The sequence below is a fragment of the Caretta caretta genome, chromosome 6, assembly GCF_965140235.1.
Source record: "Caretta caretta isolate rCarCar2 chromosome 6, rCarCar1.hap1, whole genome shotgun sequence".
NCBI lineage: Eukaryota > Metazoa > Chordata > Testudines > Cheloniidae > Caretta > Caretta caretta.
The window spans coordinates 37267146-37286176 of NC_134211.1; the positions used below are offsets into that span (position 1 = coordinate 37267146).

The window sequence follows — 19031 nt, forward strand, 5'->3', positions numbered from 1 at the left end:
CTTCTCAAAGAATGTAAAAATTTCCATTAAGACACAATATGGATTCCCATGTTAGTAACAGTCTGCAGGGCCGGCCCACAACATTTTGGTACCTGAGGCGAGGAGCTCAAATGACACCTCCCATGCTCCCTTGCTTGGGCCAAAACTTTGAAACTCTGGGTTTTTGTGGTGCCCCCCCCGGCAGTCTGGCACCTGAGGTGACTGCCTCAGTTCGCCTCATGGTAAGGCCAGCCCTGACAGTCTGTGTAACTGATTACAGCTATAGCACAAGTAGAACCCGGACACAATCAGATAATGGGGTCAGCGCTAGTGTTTGCTGATATGGAATTAGTTATGTTAACACTTTAGAAGTTTAATAGTTTGAGTGGTGTACAGTTATTGTTCTCTTTAGAAGTACGGTTAAAGCTGTGGGTGTAGTAGAAGACTGTCCTACGTGGGGCACCTGTTTCATTGTCGCTCCTTTCTGACAGTGCTATTACCACCACCACCCCGCCCCTTTGCCAGTGGATTGAAACATGGCATCTCTGACCCCTTTGTAGCAAAATCCCAAACGGGTTTCATTTTGTTTTCAATACCAACCCTGAAAATGGTTGCTACAATGGACCAGTGAGCTTCATAATCTTGGCCCAAGCATCATTTGTATCACATTAATGGCTGTTGAGCCTCTCCATTGTCGGTGCTGGTTTGTACTGTACCCAACATATACCCCAACAAATAGCAGGCAGTGCAAAATTAAATTCTGTGGTTACCATCATAGGATGGTCACCTCCAAGTATTCAAAAGCCAGGCCCCCAAAATTCTTGAGGTCTTTACGATGATAAACTTTGGGTTCTTTTAATTTGCCTTGTAGTTTTTGAGCCTTTAGAGTTCACATTTTTTTAAGCTTTTCTTTGCAACTAGCTAAAATCCTAAAATTTAGGATGGCTAAAATTATTTTTTAATGAAAGAATCTCCTATAATCAAATAACTGCAGAAACCGGGGCTTTAAGAAAAACACCAAATATCAGAAGAGTTGGACACACTGTACCATTTCTTTAATTCAAGGGGGAGAAGATGAAATTGTAATGTTGGGCATGAGAGAAATTCCTACCTGATGCTCCTGTTATGTCCATTGCCTTTAAATTCCTAGCCTTTATTATGGTAATAGTTAATCTGCCAGCTGTTGGAAGGTAGCAGAGTGAGAACATCAAGTCACCAAGATCCACGTTGTCCTGTAAAAAAACACAAGTTTGTGAAACAATAATAAAACTCTCTCTCTCTCTCTCTCTCTCTCCTTCTCTGTGCCTAGAAATGAATGATAAAGTATGTGTATTTAGGAGCGCTGGTTATTCCAGAGAAAACTTAATTCTCCCTTGCAGAGCACATGGCAGGAAAAGTATGCACTGTATGCAGAGGTTTGCCCAAGCTGCTGAGTTTGTAGGCAGAGTTCTGAGTCCCATGAGCTGTAAACATCATTACAATTTTGTAGCAGTCAGTAATGAGACAGGAGCCATGTCCTAGTAGTAAGAACAGTGGTAGGTACCTTGAGATCTTTGTTCTACTACTGACTAGACAAGTCTCTGGAGCTCTTTGTGCCTCAGCCTCCCTATTTGCAGGGAATTTACCATAACGGGGTTCATGGGAGAAACAGCAAATTGACAAGGTAGGATGAGGTTTCATACAACTGCCCAGGACTTGTCAGGCCAAACATTGCAGTAGGGAAGGTTAGTGGAGGGAGCACCATCGGGGTAAAGTAACCTGGAGCAGGAGGGAGTGCAACTCTCCCTTTCCGCCAAAAGCAGAATGAGAACTTTTCTCTCCCTGGTTTGCAGGAGCAGCTCTCCCCCTGCAGCCCTCCCTCCTCCTTAGCTGGTGCAGTGACTGCATCCTCCCTTTTCTGTTTCAAGTCACTGGGTACCATCCGGGGTTCAGAAAGGTAGCTGAGGAGGAAGTCCACCAGATCCCAGATGTAGATATTGGGGAACAAACACAATTTTTTTCACCTGATCACAAAGGAAAAATGTTGGTAGATTTTTATTTTTTTTTATCTAGCCACATTGGACGAATCTGCCAGCTTCAGCCACTTTGGACGAATCTGCCAGCATTAGAAGCCGTCCAGTAGGGATGATGTATTAGAGCAAGTTGTAAGGCACATCTGTTTACTCAGCTTTTGCCTTAAGGAGTGGGAAGAGATGGCTGAGTGATAGTTCTTTCCTGCAGTTGTTTTTTTTGTTGTTGTTGTTGAGGGGGGCATTCATTAATTGACAACATATTAATTTAGATGACCATTATTTGTGATAATAAGATGTTGGAGTTGTGATAGGTGAATTTTGTAATTTGTGGGGGGTGGGGAATAGATTTTTGGGAGAAAAGCAGGGATTTACTTTTTAATTATTTGTAGTAGTTTGGATTTAAGGCAGTTTTCCCACAAGACAGAGTGGGGAAAATGCTCACTGTTTTTCTGAAAAAAATACAGTTGAGCATGAATTAATAAATATTTATTGACACCAGCAGATAAATATTTGTTTTGTAGCTGGAGCAGTATCTATGAAGTATCTCAGAAAGGACTCAACATTTTATTTATTACTTCCATTTTACCAAGTTTTTGATACATAGATACATAGATATTTAGGTCAGAAGGGACCATTATGATCATCTAGTCTGACCTCCTGCAGAACGCAGGCCACAGAATTTCACCCACCACTCCTACAAAAAAAAACAAACCTGTCAAGGTTCCTCCCCCACTCTGAACTCTAGGGTACAGATGTGGGGACCTGCATGAAAAACCTCCTAAGCTTATCTTTACCAGCTTAGGTCAAAACTTCCCCAAGGTACAAAATATTACACCCGTTATCCTTGGAATGGCCGCTACCACCACCAAACTAATACTGGTTACTGGGGAAGAGCTGTTTGGACGCGTCCTTCCCCCCAAAATACTTCCCAAAACCTTGCACCCCACTTCCTGGACAAGGTTTGGTAAAAAGCCTCACCAATTTGCCTAGGTGACTACAGACCCAGACCCTTGGATCTTAAGGGCAATGAACAATCCTCCCAACACTTGCACCCCCCCTTTCCTGGGAAATGTTGGATAAAAAGCCTCACCAATTTGCATAGGTGACCACAGACCCAAACCCTTGGATCTGAGAACAATGAAAAAGCATTCAGTTTTTTACAAGAAGACTTTTAATAAAAAATAGAAGTAAATAGAAATAAAGAAATCCCCCCTGTAAAATCAGGATGGTAGATATTTTACAGGGTAATTAGATTCCAAAACATAGAGAACCCCTCTAGGCAAAACCTTAAGTTACAAAAAAGATACACAGACAGAAATAGTTATTCTATTCAGCACAATGCTTTTCTCAGCCATTTAAAGAAATCATAATCTAACACATACCTAGCTAGATTATTTACTAAAAGTTCTAAGACTCCATTCCTGTTCTGTCCCTGGCAAGAAGCAGCATACAGACAGACACAGACCCTTTGTTTCTCTCCCTCCTCCCAGCTTTTGAAAGTATCTTGTCTCCTCATTGGTCATTTTGGTCAGGTGCCAGCGAGGTTACCTTTAGCTTCTTAACCCTTTACAGGTGAGAGGAGCTTTCCCCTGGCCAGGAGGGATTTCAAAGGGGTTTACCCTTCCCTTTATATTTATGACACGCCCCCCAAATCTCAGCTAGGGTGGAACACTGGCTGGGATTTCTTCCTGGAGCTCTAGGAAAAACAGAGTTAATAAGACACATGCATCTCTAAATATACTACCAAGTACATAAAGACTAACAATATTTTCCACATCTCAAGGACGATTTTAACCAGTTGATTCTGGGAAACTTTCACGGGAGAGTGCATCAGCCACTTTGTTAGAAGCTCCTGAGATGTGTTGGATGTCGAAATCAAAATCTTGGAGAGCTAAACTCCACCGAAGAAGTTTTTTGTTAGTTTCCTTGACGGTGTGAAGCCACTTCAGTGCAGCATGGTCGGTTTGCAGGTGGAAACGCCGTCCCCAAACATATGGGCGTAGCTTTTCCAGAGCGTAGACAATGGCGTAACATTCTTTTTCAGTGACTGACCAGTTGCTTTCCCTCTCAGACAGTTTTTTGCTGAGAAACACTACAGGGTGGAATTCTTGATCAGGTCCTTTCTGCATTAAAACTGCTCCCACACCACGTTCGGACGCATCCGTGGTTACTAGGAACGGTTTGTCAAAGTCTGGGGCCCTTAGTACAGGGTCAGACATGAGTGTCGCTTTAAGCTTGTTAAAGGCCTTCTGACACTTTTCGGTCCACTGAACAGCATTTGGCTGTTTCTTTTTGGTTAGGTCTGTTAGTGGGGCAGCGATTTGGCTGTAGTGCAGTACAAATCGTCTGTAATAACCGGCCAAGCCTAAGAAGGATTGAACCTGTTTCTTTGACTTTGGGACAGGCCACTTTTGGATAGCATCCACTTTGGCCTGTAGGGGGCTGATAGTTCCTTGACCCACCTGGTGTCCAAGGTAAGTCACTCTGTTTAGGCCTATTTGACACTTCTTAGCCTTAACAGTTAGTCCTGCCTCCCTTATGCGCTCAAGGACTTTTTGTAGATGTTCCAGGTGGTCTGCCCAGGAATCCAAAAATATGGCCACATCGTCAAGGTAGGCGACTGCATATTCTCCTAATCCCGCTAGGAGCCCATCTACAAGTCTTTGGAAAGTGGCGGGTGCATTTCGCAGCCCGAAAGGGAGTACATTAAATTCATACAGCCCGAGCTGTGTGATGAAGGCTGACCTTTCCTTGGCAGATTCATCTAGCGGTACCTGCCAGTACCCCTTGGTTAAGTCCAAGGTAGAGATGAACTGGGCCCGTCCCAGTTTCTCTAATAGTTCATCTGTGCGTGGCATTGGATAGTTGTCTGGGCGAGTTACAGCATTTAGCTTACGGTAGTCCACGCAAAAACGTATTTCCCCATCTGGTTTGGGAACTAGAACCACTGGAGATGCCCATGCACTTTCAGAGGGGCGGATTACACCCATCTGTAACATATCCTGGATCTCCCGTTCTATAGCAGTTTTAGCTTGAGGAGACACCCGGTAAGGTTGGACCCTAATTGGGTGAGCATTACCTGTGTCAATGGAGTGGTATGCCCGTTCAGTCAGTCCTGGGGTGGCTGAGAACGTTGGCGCGTAGCTAGTGCACAGCTCCTGGATCTGCTGTCGCTGCATACGCCCAAGGGTCATGGAGAGGTTCACCTCTTCCACACCACCAGCACATTTCCCTTCGTAGTAAACACCTTCAGGCCACTCAGCGTCGTCTCCTCCCTGGGCTGTAAACTGACAAACCTTTAATTCTCTGGAATAAAAGGGCTTTAGAGAATTAATATGGTACACCTTAGGCTTTCGGTTGGAGGTGGGGAATGCTATGAGATAATTAACAGCTCCCAGGTGCTCCTGGACCGTGAATGGCCCTTCCCACGATGCTTCCATTTTATGGGCCTGGAGCGCCTTTAAGACCATGACCTGGTCTCCTACTTTGAAGGAACGCTCTCTGGCATGCTTATCATACCAGGCTTTTTGCTCTTTTTGAGCATCCTGTAAGTTTTCTCTAGCAAGGGCTAAAGAGGTTCGGAGGGTGTTTTGTAGGTTGGTTACGAAGTCCAGAATGTTAGTTCCTGGAGACGGTGTAAATCCCTCCCATTGCTGCTTCACCAACTGCAATGGCCCCTTAACCTCACGGCCATATACAAGTTCAAATGGGGAAAACCCTAAACTGGGATGTGGTACAGCTCTGTAGGCAAAGAGCAACTGCTGCAACACTAGGTCCCAATCATTGGAGTGCTCATTTACAAATTTATGTATCATGGCCCCCAAAGTTCCGTTAAACTTCTCCACCATGCCATTTGTTTGATGATGGTAAGGAGTGGCAACCAAGTGATTTACCCCATGAGCTTCCCAAAGGTTTTTCATAGTTCCTGCCAGGAAATTAGTCCCTGCATCGGTGAGGATGTCGGAGGGCCAACCTACCCTGGCAAAAATGTCTGCTAGTGCCTGGCACACACTTTTAGCCCTGGTGTTGCTTAGAGCTACTGCTTCCGGCCATCAGGTGGCAAAATCCATGAAAGTCAGTATGTACTGCTTTCCTCTGGGTGTCTTTTTCGGAAAAGGACCCAGAATATCCACAGCTACTCGCTGAAATGGAACTTCAATGATGGGGAGTGGCTGGAGAGGGGTTTTGACCTGGTCTTGGGGTTTTCCCACTCTTTGGCACACCTCACAAGACTGGACATAGGTAGAAACATCCTTGCCCATTCCCTCCCAGTGGAATGACCCCCCCAAACGGTCTTTGGTCCTGTTCACCCCAGCATGGCCACTAGGGTGATCATGGGCTAAGCTCAAGAGCTTGGCCCGGTATTTAGTTGGAACTACCAACTGTCTCTGAGGATGCCAGTCTTCCTGGTGTCCACCAGAAAGAGTTTCCTTGTATAAAAGTCCTCTTTCTATAACAAACCTGGATCGATTAGAAGAGCTGAGAGGCGGTGGGTTGCTCTGTGCCGCCGTCCAAGCTCTCTGGAGGCTTTCATCTGCTTCCTGTTCGGTCTGGAACTGTTCCCTTGATGCTGGAGACATCAGTCCCTCATTGGATTGTGGACCTAGGCTTGGTCCCTCTGGAAGCGATATAGGGGATGGAGCTGTTTCTGTTGACTGTGAACCGCTCTCCGCTGGTGCACTATGTTGGGATTCAGGCTCCGGCTGAGCCTCTTGTGTAGGGTTATCGGCTGCTGCCAGTTCAGGTTCGGTGGGGCCCTCTGGTGTTGAGGTTGCAAGTACTGGATTCAGTGCTGACACGGGGGTCTGGTGTTGGTTGTTCGGCTGGTTCCGGTTCTAGGACTGGTTCCGTCTGGGTCTCTGGGACTGGATCCACTACTGCTGTTGCAGACATTGGCCTGGGGTCCGGGTCCATCACCTCTGACTGGGTCCTGATAGAAGTTTCCGGAACAGAGCTAGGCCTCACGGCTTGTTTAGCCTGGCTGCGGGTGACCATTCCCACCCTCTTGGCCTGCTTCACATGATTGGCCAAGTCTTCCCCCAACAGCATGGGGATGGGATAATCATCATAGACTGCAAAAGTCCACATTCCTGACCAGCCCTTGTACTGGACAGGCAACTTGGCTGTAGGCAAATTGAAAGAGTTGGACTTGAAGGGTTGAATCGTCACTTGGATCTCTGGGTTGATTAAATTGGGGTCCACTAAGGAAGCATGGATAGCTGACACTTGTGCTCCGGTGTCCCTCCACGCGGTGACCTTCTTCCCGCCCACACTCACAGTTTCCCTCCGCTCCAAGGGTATCTGGGAGGTATCTGGGCCTGTGGACCTCTGGTGTGATTCCGGTGCAATGAACTGTAATCTGTTGGGGTTCTTGGGGCAGTTGGCCTTTACATGCCCCAGCTCGTTACACTTAAAACATCGTCCAGCTGACGGGTCACTGGGGCGAGGAGGGTTGCTGGAGAACAGGGTGGTGGGACGATAAGGGGTCTGGAGGGTTCTTTGGGAGGTAGGTGGGGCTTTGGGCGGCCCCCGGTAATAGGGTGTGGTCTGGGGTGGTCCCTTCTGGTCTCCGCTCCAACTGCGACCAGTTTTCTTCTTCTCTGCCACCTCCACCCATCTGGCTCCAATCTCTCCTGCCTCAATTACAGTTTTGGGTTTCCCATCTAGGATGTATCTTTCTATTTCCTCAGGAACACCCTCTAAGAATTGTTCCATTTGCATTAGGAAGGGCAAATTTACTGGAGATTCAACACTTGCTCCTGATATCCAGGCATCCCAATGTTTCACAATGTGGTAGGCATGTCGGGTAAATGACATGTCTGGTTTCCACCTTAGGGCTCTGAACCTCCGACGAGACTGCTCGGGTGTTATCCCCATTCTGACTCTCGCCTTGGATTTAAACAGTTCATACTTGTTCATGTGTTCTTTAGGCATTTCAGCTGCCACCTCAGCTAAGGGTCCACTGAGCTGCGGCCTCAGCTCTACCATGTATTGGTCAGTAGAGATGTTGTACCCAAGGCAGGCCCTTTCGAAGTTCTCTAAGAAGGCCTCAGTATCATCACCTGCCTTGTAGGTGGGGAACTTTCTGGGATGGGAAGTGGTACCTGGAGAAGGATTGCTAGGGTTTGTTGGTATATTCTGCTGGGCCTTTATCTTCTCCACCTCCTCCACATGCTTCCTCTCTTTTTCCTTCTCCTCCAGTTCTTTGTCCCTTGCTTCCATTTCTTTGTCCCTTGCTTCCATTTTCAGCCGCATGAGTTCTATCTGTCTTTCATGTTCCCTTTGTCTTTCCTCAGCCTGAAATTTGGCTAATTGCAGCTGTAGTCGAGCTGAGGATTTGGTCATTCTAACCTCTCTGTTTTTAACTAATTTTACACCCGAGGTTTAGAAATAAACAAACAAAACTTGGCTGTAAAATTTTGCTGTGCTGCAATAGAATACCTATTCTCTGATAGTGATTGTCAGCCTACAGAAAAAGACAATTCCCTTGTCTCTGCTCTGGGCCCAAATTAAAGCAAAAAACCTCCAACTACTTGGAAACCTGCTTACCCAGCCCAAAGAAAAAGCAAATGGGTAGAACACACACCCCCTATTTACTTTTAGGAAGAAAAAAAAAAAAAAAAACCTCTGGGTTGGAAGACTGTGAATTTCCCTGCAGGAGTTAAGTACCCTGCCTCCAGGCAAAGAAAACCTGCAATTCACAAGATAATCCCCTTTTGTCTCTGCTTGGCCACAAAGCAGAGAGAAACCAAGCTGCTTTCAGTTTCAAAGCTGCTTTATGGACTTCCTAAAAATTCCTTTTTAAAATCTGTATTTCTAGTTCAAAAAATCTCAACTGGATCTCAAAATGATTTCAGGTTAATCCCACCACTGTGCCACCATGTCAAGGTTCCTCCCCCACTCTGAACTCTAGGGTACAGATGTGGGGACCTGCATGAAAAACCTCCTAAGCTTATCTTTACCAGCTTAGGTCAAAACTTCCCCAAGGTACAAAATATTACACCCGTTATCCTTGGAATGGCCGCTACCACCACCAAACTAATACTGGTTACTGGGGAAGAGCTGTTTGGACGCGTCCTTCCCCCCAAAATACTTCCCAAAACCTTGCACTCCACTTCCTGGACAAGGTTTGGTAAAAAGCCTCACCAATTTGCCTAGGTGACTACAGACCCAGACCCTTGGATCTTAAGGGCAATGAACAATCCTCCCAACACTTGCACCCCCCCTTTCCTGGGAAATGTTGGATAAAAAGCCTCACCAATTTGCATAGGTGACCACAGACCCAAACCCTTGGATCTGAGAACAATGAAAAAGCATTCAGTTTTTTACAAGAAGACTTTTAATAAAAAATAGAAGTAAATAGAAATAAAGAAATCCCCCCTGTAAAATCAGGATGGTAGATATTTTACAGGGTAATTAGATTCCAAAACATAGAGAACCCCTCTAGGCAAAACCTTAAGTTACAAAAAAGATACACAGACAGAAATAGTTATTCTATTCAGCACAATGCTTTTCTCAGCCATTTAAAGAAATCATAATCTAACACATACCTAGCTAGATTACTTACTAAAAGTTCTAAGACTCCATTCCTGTTCTGTCCCTGGCAAGAAGCAGCATACAGACAGACACAGACCCTTTGTTTCTCTCCCTCCTCCCAGCTTTTGAAAGTATCTTGTCTCCTCATTGGTCATTTTGGTTAGGTGCCAGCGAGGTTACCTTTAGCTTCTTAACCCTTTACAGGTGAGAGGAGCTTTCCCCTGGCCAGGAGGGATTTCAAAGGGGTTTACCCTTCCCTTTATATTTATGACAAAACCTCACACCTATATCTGTGCTATTGAAGTCCTCAAATCGTAGTTTAAAGACTTCAAGGAGCAGAGAATCCTCCAGCAAGTGACCTGTGCCCCATGCTACAGAGGAAGGCGAAAAACCTCCAGGGCCTCTTCCAATCTGCCCTGGAGGAAAATTCCTTCCCGACCCCAAATATGGCGATCAGCTAAACCCTGAGCATATGGGCAAGATTCATCAGCCAGATACTACAGAAAATTCTTTCCTGGGTAACTCGGATCACACCCCATCTAATAGCCCATCACAGGCCATTGGGCCTATTTACCATTAATATTTAATTACCAAAACCATGTTATCCCATCATACCATCTCCTCCATAAACTTATCGAGTTTAATCTTAAAGCCAGATTGATCTTTTGACCCCACTGCTTCCCTTGGAAGGCTGTTCCAAAACTTCACTCCTCTGATGGTTAAAAACCTTCGTCCAATTTCTAGGCTAAATTTCCTAGTGGCCAGTTTATATCCATTTGTTCTTGTGTTCACATTGGTACTGAGCTTAAATAATAATTTGAGTGAGTCTGGAGATGCTTTTTGTCCATTTTACAGTTTTGATATTAATGTAAGCAGATGAGAAACCTTGTTTATGGATGAAGAAAACTCTATTTATATTTTTGATAGATAACTGTGACTATCTGGCGGGGTGATTTTCTTTGGTTAATAATGTCTCCTAATTAAGCAGCCCTAGAGATCTTTCTCTTCATAGGTTACACACTTCTTCCTTTTGGATTTTCAAAGGAAACTTTTCTATTTATAAAAAGAAAAGGAGGACTTGTGGCACCTTAGAGACAAACAAATTTATTTGAGCAAAAGCTTTCGTGAGCTACAGCTCATGAAAGCTTATGCTCAAATAAATTTGTTAGTCTCTGAGATGCCACAAGTCCTTCTTTTCTTTTTGTGGATACAGACTAACACGGCTGCTACTGTGAAACCTTTCTATTTATAGATACCTTTTTCTGTTAACAGTGTATGTGTTTAATCAGCTGAGGTAGTGCAGGTTCAGTGTCTCGTAATATTCCAAGCCCGTTGTTTTTCCCCTTATTGTGATATAATTGTTACAGTAACACCTAAGCTTCAAGCAAGATCAGGGTCTCATTGTGCAAGGCAGTATGTAGGTATATGGTAAGAGACCATCCCTGACTGACAAACAGGACAAAGAATGGGAATGGAACAAGATGTGAAAGGACCTGCCCAAGGTCATATGTGGCAGTTCAGGTCTCCTGAATTCCAGTCCAATGTCCTATGCACTACTTATACTGTCCCTTTCTTTTTTTTTTTCTTCTTGCTGTGACCCTGTCTTCTCCCTTAGCTTCTTAGCCCTTTAACTGGTTATAGCTGACCTTTCAAATTAAAAAGGTCATAGAGCAGTTTTTAAACTAAGGCCTGGGGGGGGAAAGCCAACAGGTGCAGAGGAGCACGTGGTTTGGACAGCGCCATCTCTTAGGGGAGGATCTATTAATGGAGATTCTCTGGGTCCTAATAAGGAGGAGAGAGTGGAAGATGGTAAAGTACAGGTAGGATCTGATGAGAAACAGTCAAAGGAAAAAAAAAAGTCCCATTCAATTACATTATGTAATGGTAGACAGCTAAAAAGTGACAAGTTTTTCAAGGGCTTATATACATCAATACTAGAAGTCTAAATAATAAGATGGGTGAATTAGAGTGCCTCGTATTAAATGAGGATGTTGATATAATAGGCATCACAGAAACTTGTTGGAGTGAGGATAATTAATGGGTCACAGTAATACCAGGGTACAAAATATATCAGAAGGACAGAACCAGTCGTGCTGGTGTGGGAGTGGCACTATACATGAAAGAAAGCGTAGAATCAAATGAAGTAAAAATCTTAAATGAACCAAATTGTACCATAGAATCTCTATGGATAGTAATTCTATGCTCTAATAATAAGACTATAGCAGCAGGGATATATTACTGACCACCTAACCAGGATGGTGATCGTGACTGTGAAATGCTCAGGTAGATTAGAGAGGCTATTAAAATAAAAAACTCAATAATAATGGAGGATTTCAACTACCCCCATATTGAATGGGAACATGTCACCCCAGAATGGGATGCAGAGATAAAGTTTCTTGACACCTTAAATGACAGCTTCTTGGAGCAGCTAGTCCTGTAACCTGCAACAGGAGAGGCAATTCTTGATTTAGTCCTAAGTGGAGCACAGGATGTGGTCCAAGAGGTGACGATAGCTGGACCGCTTGGTAATAGTAACTATAAAATAATTAAATTTAACATCCCTGTGGCGGGGAAAACACCACAGCGGCCCAATACTATAGCATTTAATTTCAGAAAGGGGGACTACACAAAAATGAGGAGGTTAGTTAAACAGAAATTAAAAGGTACAGTGCCAAAAGCGAAATCCCTGCCAGCTGGATGGAAACTTTTTAAAGACACCAGAATAGAAGCTGAGCTTAAATGTATACCCCAAATTAAAAAACATAGTAAGAGAACCAAAAATGTACCACCATGGCTAAACAACAAAGTAAAAGAAGCAGTGAGAGACAGAAAGTCATCTTTTAAAAAGTGGAAGTTAAATCCTAGTGAGGAAAATAGAAAGGAGCATAAACTCTGGCAAATGAAATATAAAAATATAATTAGGAAGGCCAAAAAAGAATTTGAAGAACAGCTAGCCAAAGAGTCAAAAAGTAATAGGATTTTTTTTTTAAGTACACCAGAAGCAGGAAACCTGCTAAACAACCAGTGGGGCCACTGGACAATCAAGATGCTAAAGGAGCACTCAAGGACGATAACACCATTGCGGAGAAACTAAATAAATTCTTTGCATCGATCTTCATGGCTGAGGATGTGAAAGAGATTCCCAAACCTGAGCCATTCTTTTTAGGTGACAAATCTGAGGAACTGCCCCAGATTGAGGTGTCATTAGAGGTGGTTTTGGAACAAATTGATAAACTAAACAGTAATAAGTCACCAGGACCAGATGGTATTCACCCAAGAGTTCTGAAGGAACTCAAATGTGAAATTGCAGAACTACTAATCTGTAACCTATCATTTAAATCAGCTTCTGTACCAAATGACTGGAGGATAGTTATTGTAATGCCAAGTTTTAAAAAGGGCTCCAGAGCTGATCCCAGCAATTACAGGCCTGACTTTAGTACCAAGCGAGCTGATAGAAACTATAGTAAAGAACAAAATTGTCAGACACAGAGATGAACGTAATTTGTTGGGAAACAGTCAACATAGTTTTTGTAAAGGGAAATCATGCCTCACCAATCTACTAAAATTCTTTGAGGGGGTTAACAAGCATGTGGACATGGAGGATCCAGTGGACATAGTGTACTTAGCTTTTCAGAAAGCCTTTGATGGCTCCCTCACCAAAGACTCTTAAGCAAAGTAAGCAGTCCTGGGATAAGCGGGAAGGTCCTCTCATGGATTGGTAACTGGTTAAAAGATAGGAAACAAAGGGTAGGAATAACTGGTCAGTGTTCAGAATGGAGAGAGGTAAATAGTGGTGTCCCCAAGGGGTCTGTACTGGGCCCAGTTCTATTCAATGTATTAATAAATGATCTGGAAAAAGGGGTAAACAGTGAGGTGGCAAAATTTGCAGATGATACGAAATTGCTCAAGATAATTAAGTCCCAGGCAGACTGTGAAGAGCTACAAAAGGATCTCTCAGAACAGGGGGACTGGGCAGCAAAATGGCAGATGAAATTCAATGTTGATAAATGCAAAGTAATGCACATTGGAAAACGTAATCCCAACTATCCGTATAAAATGATGGGGTCGAAATTGGCTGTTACCACTCAAGAAGGAGATCTTGGAGTCCTTGTGGATAGTTCTCTTAAAACATGTGCAGCAGCAGTCAAAAAAGCGAACAGAATGTTGGGCATCATTAGGAAAGGGAAAGATAAGATGACAGAAAATATCATGTTGCCTCTACGTAAATCCATGGTACGCCCACCTCTTGAATACTGCGTGCAGCTGTGGTCACCTCATCTCAAAAAAGATATACAGGAACTCCTCACTTAAAGTTGTCCTGGTTAACGTTGTTTCCTTGTATTGTTGCTGATCAATTAGGGAACGTGCTTGTTTAAAGATGCACGATGCGCCCTTATAATGTCATTTGGCAGCCGCCTGCTTTGTCCACTGCTTGCAGGGTTCTCTGGAAGAGCAGCCCTCCCCCCCCGTAGGGATTAGAAGCAGGGGGGACCAGCAGCCCCCCCTTCCCCATCAGCTTCCCTAAATTCTCTGTAAGGTATGTGGCTCGGTAGCTGCCCAGCAGTAGTTCAGGTGGCCCTTCCCTCACTGCCGTGTTGCTCCTGCCCTGCCCTCTGCCTTGGAGCTGCTCCCGGGAGTTTCCCGCTTGCTGGGGGAGCGAGATGCTGATGTCAGGATGTCCCCCTGTTCCTGCCCCCCCCCGCTCCGTACCCCCTCTCCACAAAGTGGAGGAGGGGACAGTCACAGGGCTCAGGCGGGGTCGAGGGTACAGTCACAGGGCTCAGGCGGAGTCGAGGGTAGGGAGCTTGCAGGAAGCTGTTGCTTCCTGTCTGAACTGGCTGATCTGCTTAAAAGGGCAACATACTTGAAGTGATGTCAGCATATTTAAAGGGGCAATGCACATCTCTCTCTTTCTCTCTCACTCATGCACACACCCTCTTACTCCACCATCTCAACCAAGCTTTACAATCATTCATTGCTGTGTACTCTATTAACTGGCAAAAAAAATTTCCTTGGAACCTAACCCCTCTCCCCCCCCCGCCATTTACATTAATTCTTATAGGGAAATTGGATTTGCTTAACATTGTTTCGCATAAAGTCGCATTTTTCAGGGACATAACTGCAACATTAAGTGAGGAGTTCCTGTATTGGAATTGGAAAAGCTTCAGAAAAGGGCAACAAAAATGATGGGGCATGGAATGGTTGCCATATGAGGAGAGATTAATAAGACTGGAACTTTTCAGCTTGGAAAAGAGATGACTAGGGGGATATGTTAGAGGTCTATAAAATCATGACTGGTGTGGAGAAAGTAAATAAGGAAGTGTTATTTACTACTTCTCATAACATAAGAACTAGGGGGTACCAAATGAAATGATTAGGCAGCAGTTTAAAACAAACAAAAGGAAGTTTTTTTTGCACAACGCACAGTCAACCTGTGGAACTCCTTGCCAAAGGATGTTATGAAGGCCAAGACCATAACAGGGTTTAAAAAGAACTGGATAAGTTCATGGATGATAGGTCCATCAATGGCTATTAGCCAAGATGAGCAGGGATGGTGTCCCTAGCCTCTGTTTGCCAGAAGCTGGGAATGGGCGACAGGGGATGGATCACTGGATGATTGGCATTGGCCACTGTCAGAAGACAGGATACTGGGCTAGATGGACCTCTGGTCTGACCCAGTATGGACGTTCTTATGTTCAGAAATAAAAAGTTGACATAGAAGAACTAATGAAGACACATTCTAGGTAGCACTCTAGGATCTTCTACTAATGGAATCCTCCTTACTCTTTTCATTAAACACTCCCATTGATATCAGCAGTCCAGATGTCTTCACTTCTTGGCAGTAGAAGTGAACACTGTGGATAAGCTGTTTGTGGTGACTGCGAAGCAAACAATTAAAGGGTGTGACACTAGTGCAAGATGTCTGGGGTGACTCACCCTGTTTAATGTCTCTAAATAGTTCCCAGTGTGGAAATAGACTGCTGCCACACTGTGTGTCACTGACTCATTTGAACTGCTGGAAGATCAAAGTGGTGTTTGACAAGGTGATGCTTAAGAAGCCCTGAGGACTATAAGTGGTGTCACCACACTCAGGAAATACTCCTTTGCTAAAATCTGCATTCAGCTCTGGGTGAGGCATAACTGCTCTGTCCGATTTCACTGATGAATATTGGACATGATTACTTTCTCACTGAGAAATTTTCCCTGAATGGTACATAAGTACTGTACTGCTGCCTCTTCTGATTCTGGGGGAAATGTTTCAAGAAATTGGTGGGAAGTTTCCCAGCTCCATAGGGATTCTGAGCTGTACAGTTTTCCCTCTTGTGATGCAAACTATGTAACTCTTTGTGGGTGACAGGGGGGCCGAGAATTCTATGGTCTATTTACAGTAGTTAGTGGCACCTTTTTGTGTCTGTATTCTTCAAGAACTTGCCCCCATGAACCAAAAAAATTGAGGAAAATTCCAAAGGAGGGATCATCCCTATCAAATTGCTCATGAGCTATTAGGAAAATCTGGCACACTAATGAAGCATGTAATTTGGCCTTAAACACCACAAAGAAGCCCCTTTACTTGTTTGTTTTAGTTGCAGATAGGATTTCCTATATTCTTTCAATCATAGCAGTGTCATTCTGTATTCATCCCTTGTGTTCTACTTATTGGCTATATAATTCATTGTTTTGTTACTGTCACTGGTTTATTGTAAACAACAACAAAAATCCCACCACCCTCAATTCCCCTATTTTCTCTAAATTTATTAGCCTGCCTGATGCTTTCAAAACTTCAAAACCTTTCAGCAATTCCTAGCCAGAAGAAAATATCATCTCAATGAGATACTGTGAAGTGGTTTTGAATTTGAGAACTTCCCAGAAAAGACATACTTTCCAATTCAGTATGCTCTATTTACAGTTGGCATAGATATTAATAATGGATCATTAGTTCTAGTGGACAAAAGCTGATTTCTGTAACTAAGTTATTAAATTAAATATATTTTCCTTTTGTGGTAAACAGAAGTCACAGTAGATAGAACACGATAAATAAAAACAATGAATATGTTTCAGTGGTATTCATTACCTTTTAGATTTGTTTTCTACAAACATTTGTAAGAGCATCTTCGCTCACAAGAACATTCACAGAAAGTGAAATCCTCATGAGAATATGTTCTCTGGAGGCTTCAGGCCAGAAGAGTTCACCTTTAAATTTCTTTATACAGCAATCATGATTGAAACAATAATCAAATCAAGAAACGATACTGTCGCAGATTCAGGGTAACTGCATTGTTGACCCCCCTATATGGTCTGATCAAGGAATGCCATCTCAGGCCTCTAGCTGTCACCTGCCTCTGGGCAGCACTCCAGGTCCTTCTCTTTCCAGACCAGGGTTTTAGGCTGCAGCTGTCTGCAGTTGCCCTATGATTATCAAAAGTAGATTCTGACTGATGTCCAGCCTCTCTGCTTTGCTTGTCCTCTGAGAGCTATGACTAGGGAATGCCAAAGCTTGCAAGTGATCACACAGCTCTTCCAAAGCAAAGTACATTTATTTAAGGACAAAAGCTACAGAGAAAACCTCGCAAAAGGTCTAAATGCATCAGATGTACCAGAAGTCACCCATCAGTCCTATGGGGATCCTGGCAGGTTCAAGTCCTCCAAACTCTTCTGGTGGGTTTGGCCCTCATTTGGACTAAAGGTCAAGTCCATTTACTGAATCAAACCAAAGTCCCCTGTGCTGTTCCCTCTGGCCCTTTATAGCCCAAGTTCTTTCTTTGTCTCCTGCATCTCTTGGAACACGGCCTGCACCAGCATATGTAACCCAGGCCACGGGGTGATACTTCTCAGAGCTGTTTATGGTCCCCAGAGACTGCACTAATTACCCCCCACTGGTTTTAGTTTTTGGAGGAGCTGTGGAAACTCTCCCCTGTGGAGTAGAACACAATACCTGGCCCACAATGATAAATATAACATTCATAAAGTTAACACAATAGTCCCCAAATATATTGCATGTGGCTGCAATATCTCTCAGATACCATCTGACTTACCACATGGTATCAAGTGGCTGAACACACATCACAAATAGTAAAAGATACAGACGAAGTAAACAATCAATGAATAAACCTTAAAATGAAAATAGAACGTTAAATTATGAATGATCCATTGTTTGTGAGTGGTTCATGAAAAGAACAAAGGGGGTAAATTTAAAGAATAAATGATTGTCTGCAAATAGCTCTCAATTCTAAGAACAAAGAATTTAAGGTTTTTAGATTACAAATATGCTGAAGGAGGAGCACTGTTGAGAAGAACTGCAGGAGAAGAGATTAAGAAACTACCCTGAGTGTACTTCAGGAAATTATCCTATAAAACATTTATCTTCAAGCTTTGTAAACTTCCTCACATTTGAAAAGAGCTCTTAAACTATAAAATTATATATTTTGAATCAAACAGCCTCAGGAACAAATAGAGCTAGTTAAGATTTTTTTCAAAATTGTGAAATTTCAATGATATATATATATATATATATATATATTTAATGTTGACAAAAAACAGCAAAAAAATCAGCATTTTTACCTTGTGGTGCGGTATTTTTCAGACTGCTGTAGTAAAAAATAGACTCCTCGTCCCAAGTTCTTGCCATGCAGGAAACCTCATGCACAGTTACATGATAGACTTTCTTATTACTGTGAGAGGATTCCAAAAATAATTTGATGCTAAATGGTGGTAATTACAACAATACTGTGCATTTTCTATAGAATCTTTTTCGTGTGAAGATCTCGGAGCAGTTTTACAAATGTTTATTAAGCCTTAGAATGGACTAATGTGTGTGTGCGCGCACACAAACACACACGCATCAAGTCACTCACAACTCTCGTGATCTTTTCAAGCTTAAAGTGAAACAAGAATTTGAAATCTAGTCATTTAAAAAAAAACAGCTAGTCATAGTTTCAGGTACTACTTCTGCCTCTGAGACAGCTTGCCAGTATATGTAAATATGTAAATATTTATATGTACATATGTATATGTAAATATACACAAATGTTTTCTCTCCCTTCTTGCTGTGTGAAAGACTGACATAAACAGGTGGAATATGAACTGTGGTTATAGGGGAGAAAGAAGTAAACTGACTCATTGGAACTCAACATAAAATGCTGTTAAATGCACAAAGTAAGCAAACTGAAAATAAAGAGAACATAGCGTTTCTTTTCTCTGATCTTTTTCAGTTCTAGTAATTTTAGAAGTTGTTTGTAATAATGGTGGTAAAAACTCCATGCAGAAAAGGTTATTTTTAAAAATATTGATGTTGTCTCTTTTAGTAGCACACAGTAACAATACATTACAGTTTAGCACATGGATTGAAGACTAGTACAATAACTACTTGAACCAACAGAGTCAATTAAGGTAGGCAGAATGTAACTGCTTGGAATTGGGCCAGGAAAACATGGTTAATATGCAAATTCTAGTGAAAGAACCCTGACATCTTTAATAATCACAAGTGGTTAAAATCTGTTTTCTGTC

General features: G+C 43.0%; 1 protein-coding gene across 2 annotated transcripts in view; it reads right to left on the bottom strand.

Moving 5' to 3' along the window:
* SYT9 (synaptotagmin 9) overlaps nucleotides 1-19031 on the bottom strand; it is a 118361-nt gene that overhangs the window by 8121 nt on the left and 91209 nt on the right. For both annotated transcript variants that reach the window (XM_048854389.2, XM_048854390.2), the window contains exon 4: nucleotides 1091-1211. In XM_048854389.2, coding sequence (XP_048710346.2) covers nucleotides 1091-1211 — 121 coding nt within the window. The remainder of the gene's footprint in view (nucleotides 1-1090; nucleotides 1212-19031) is intronic.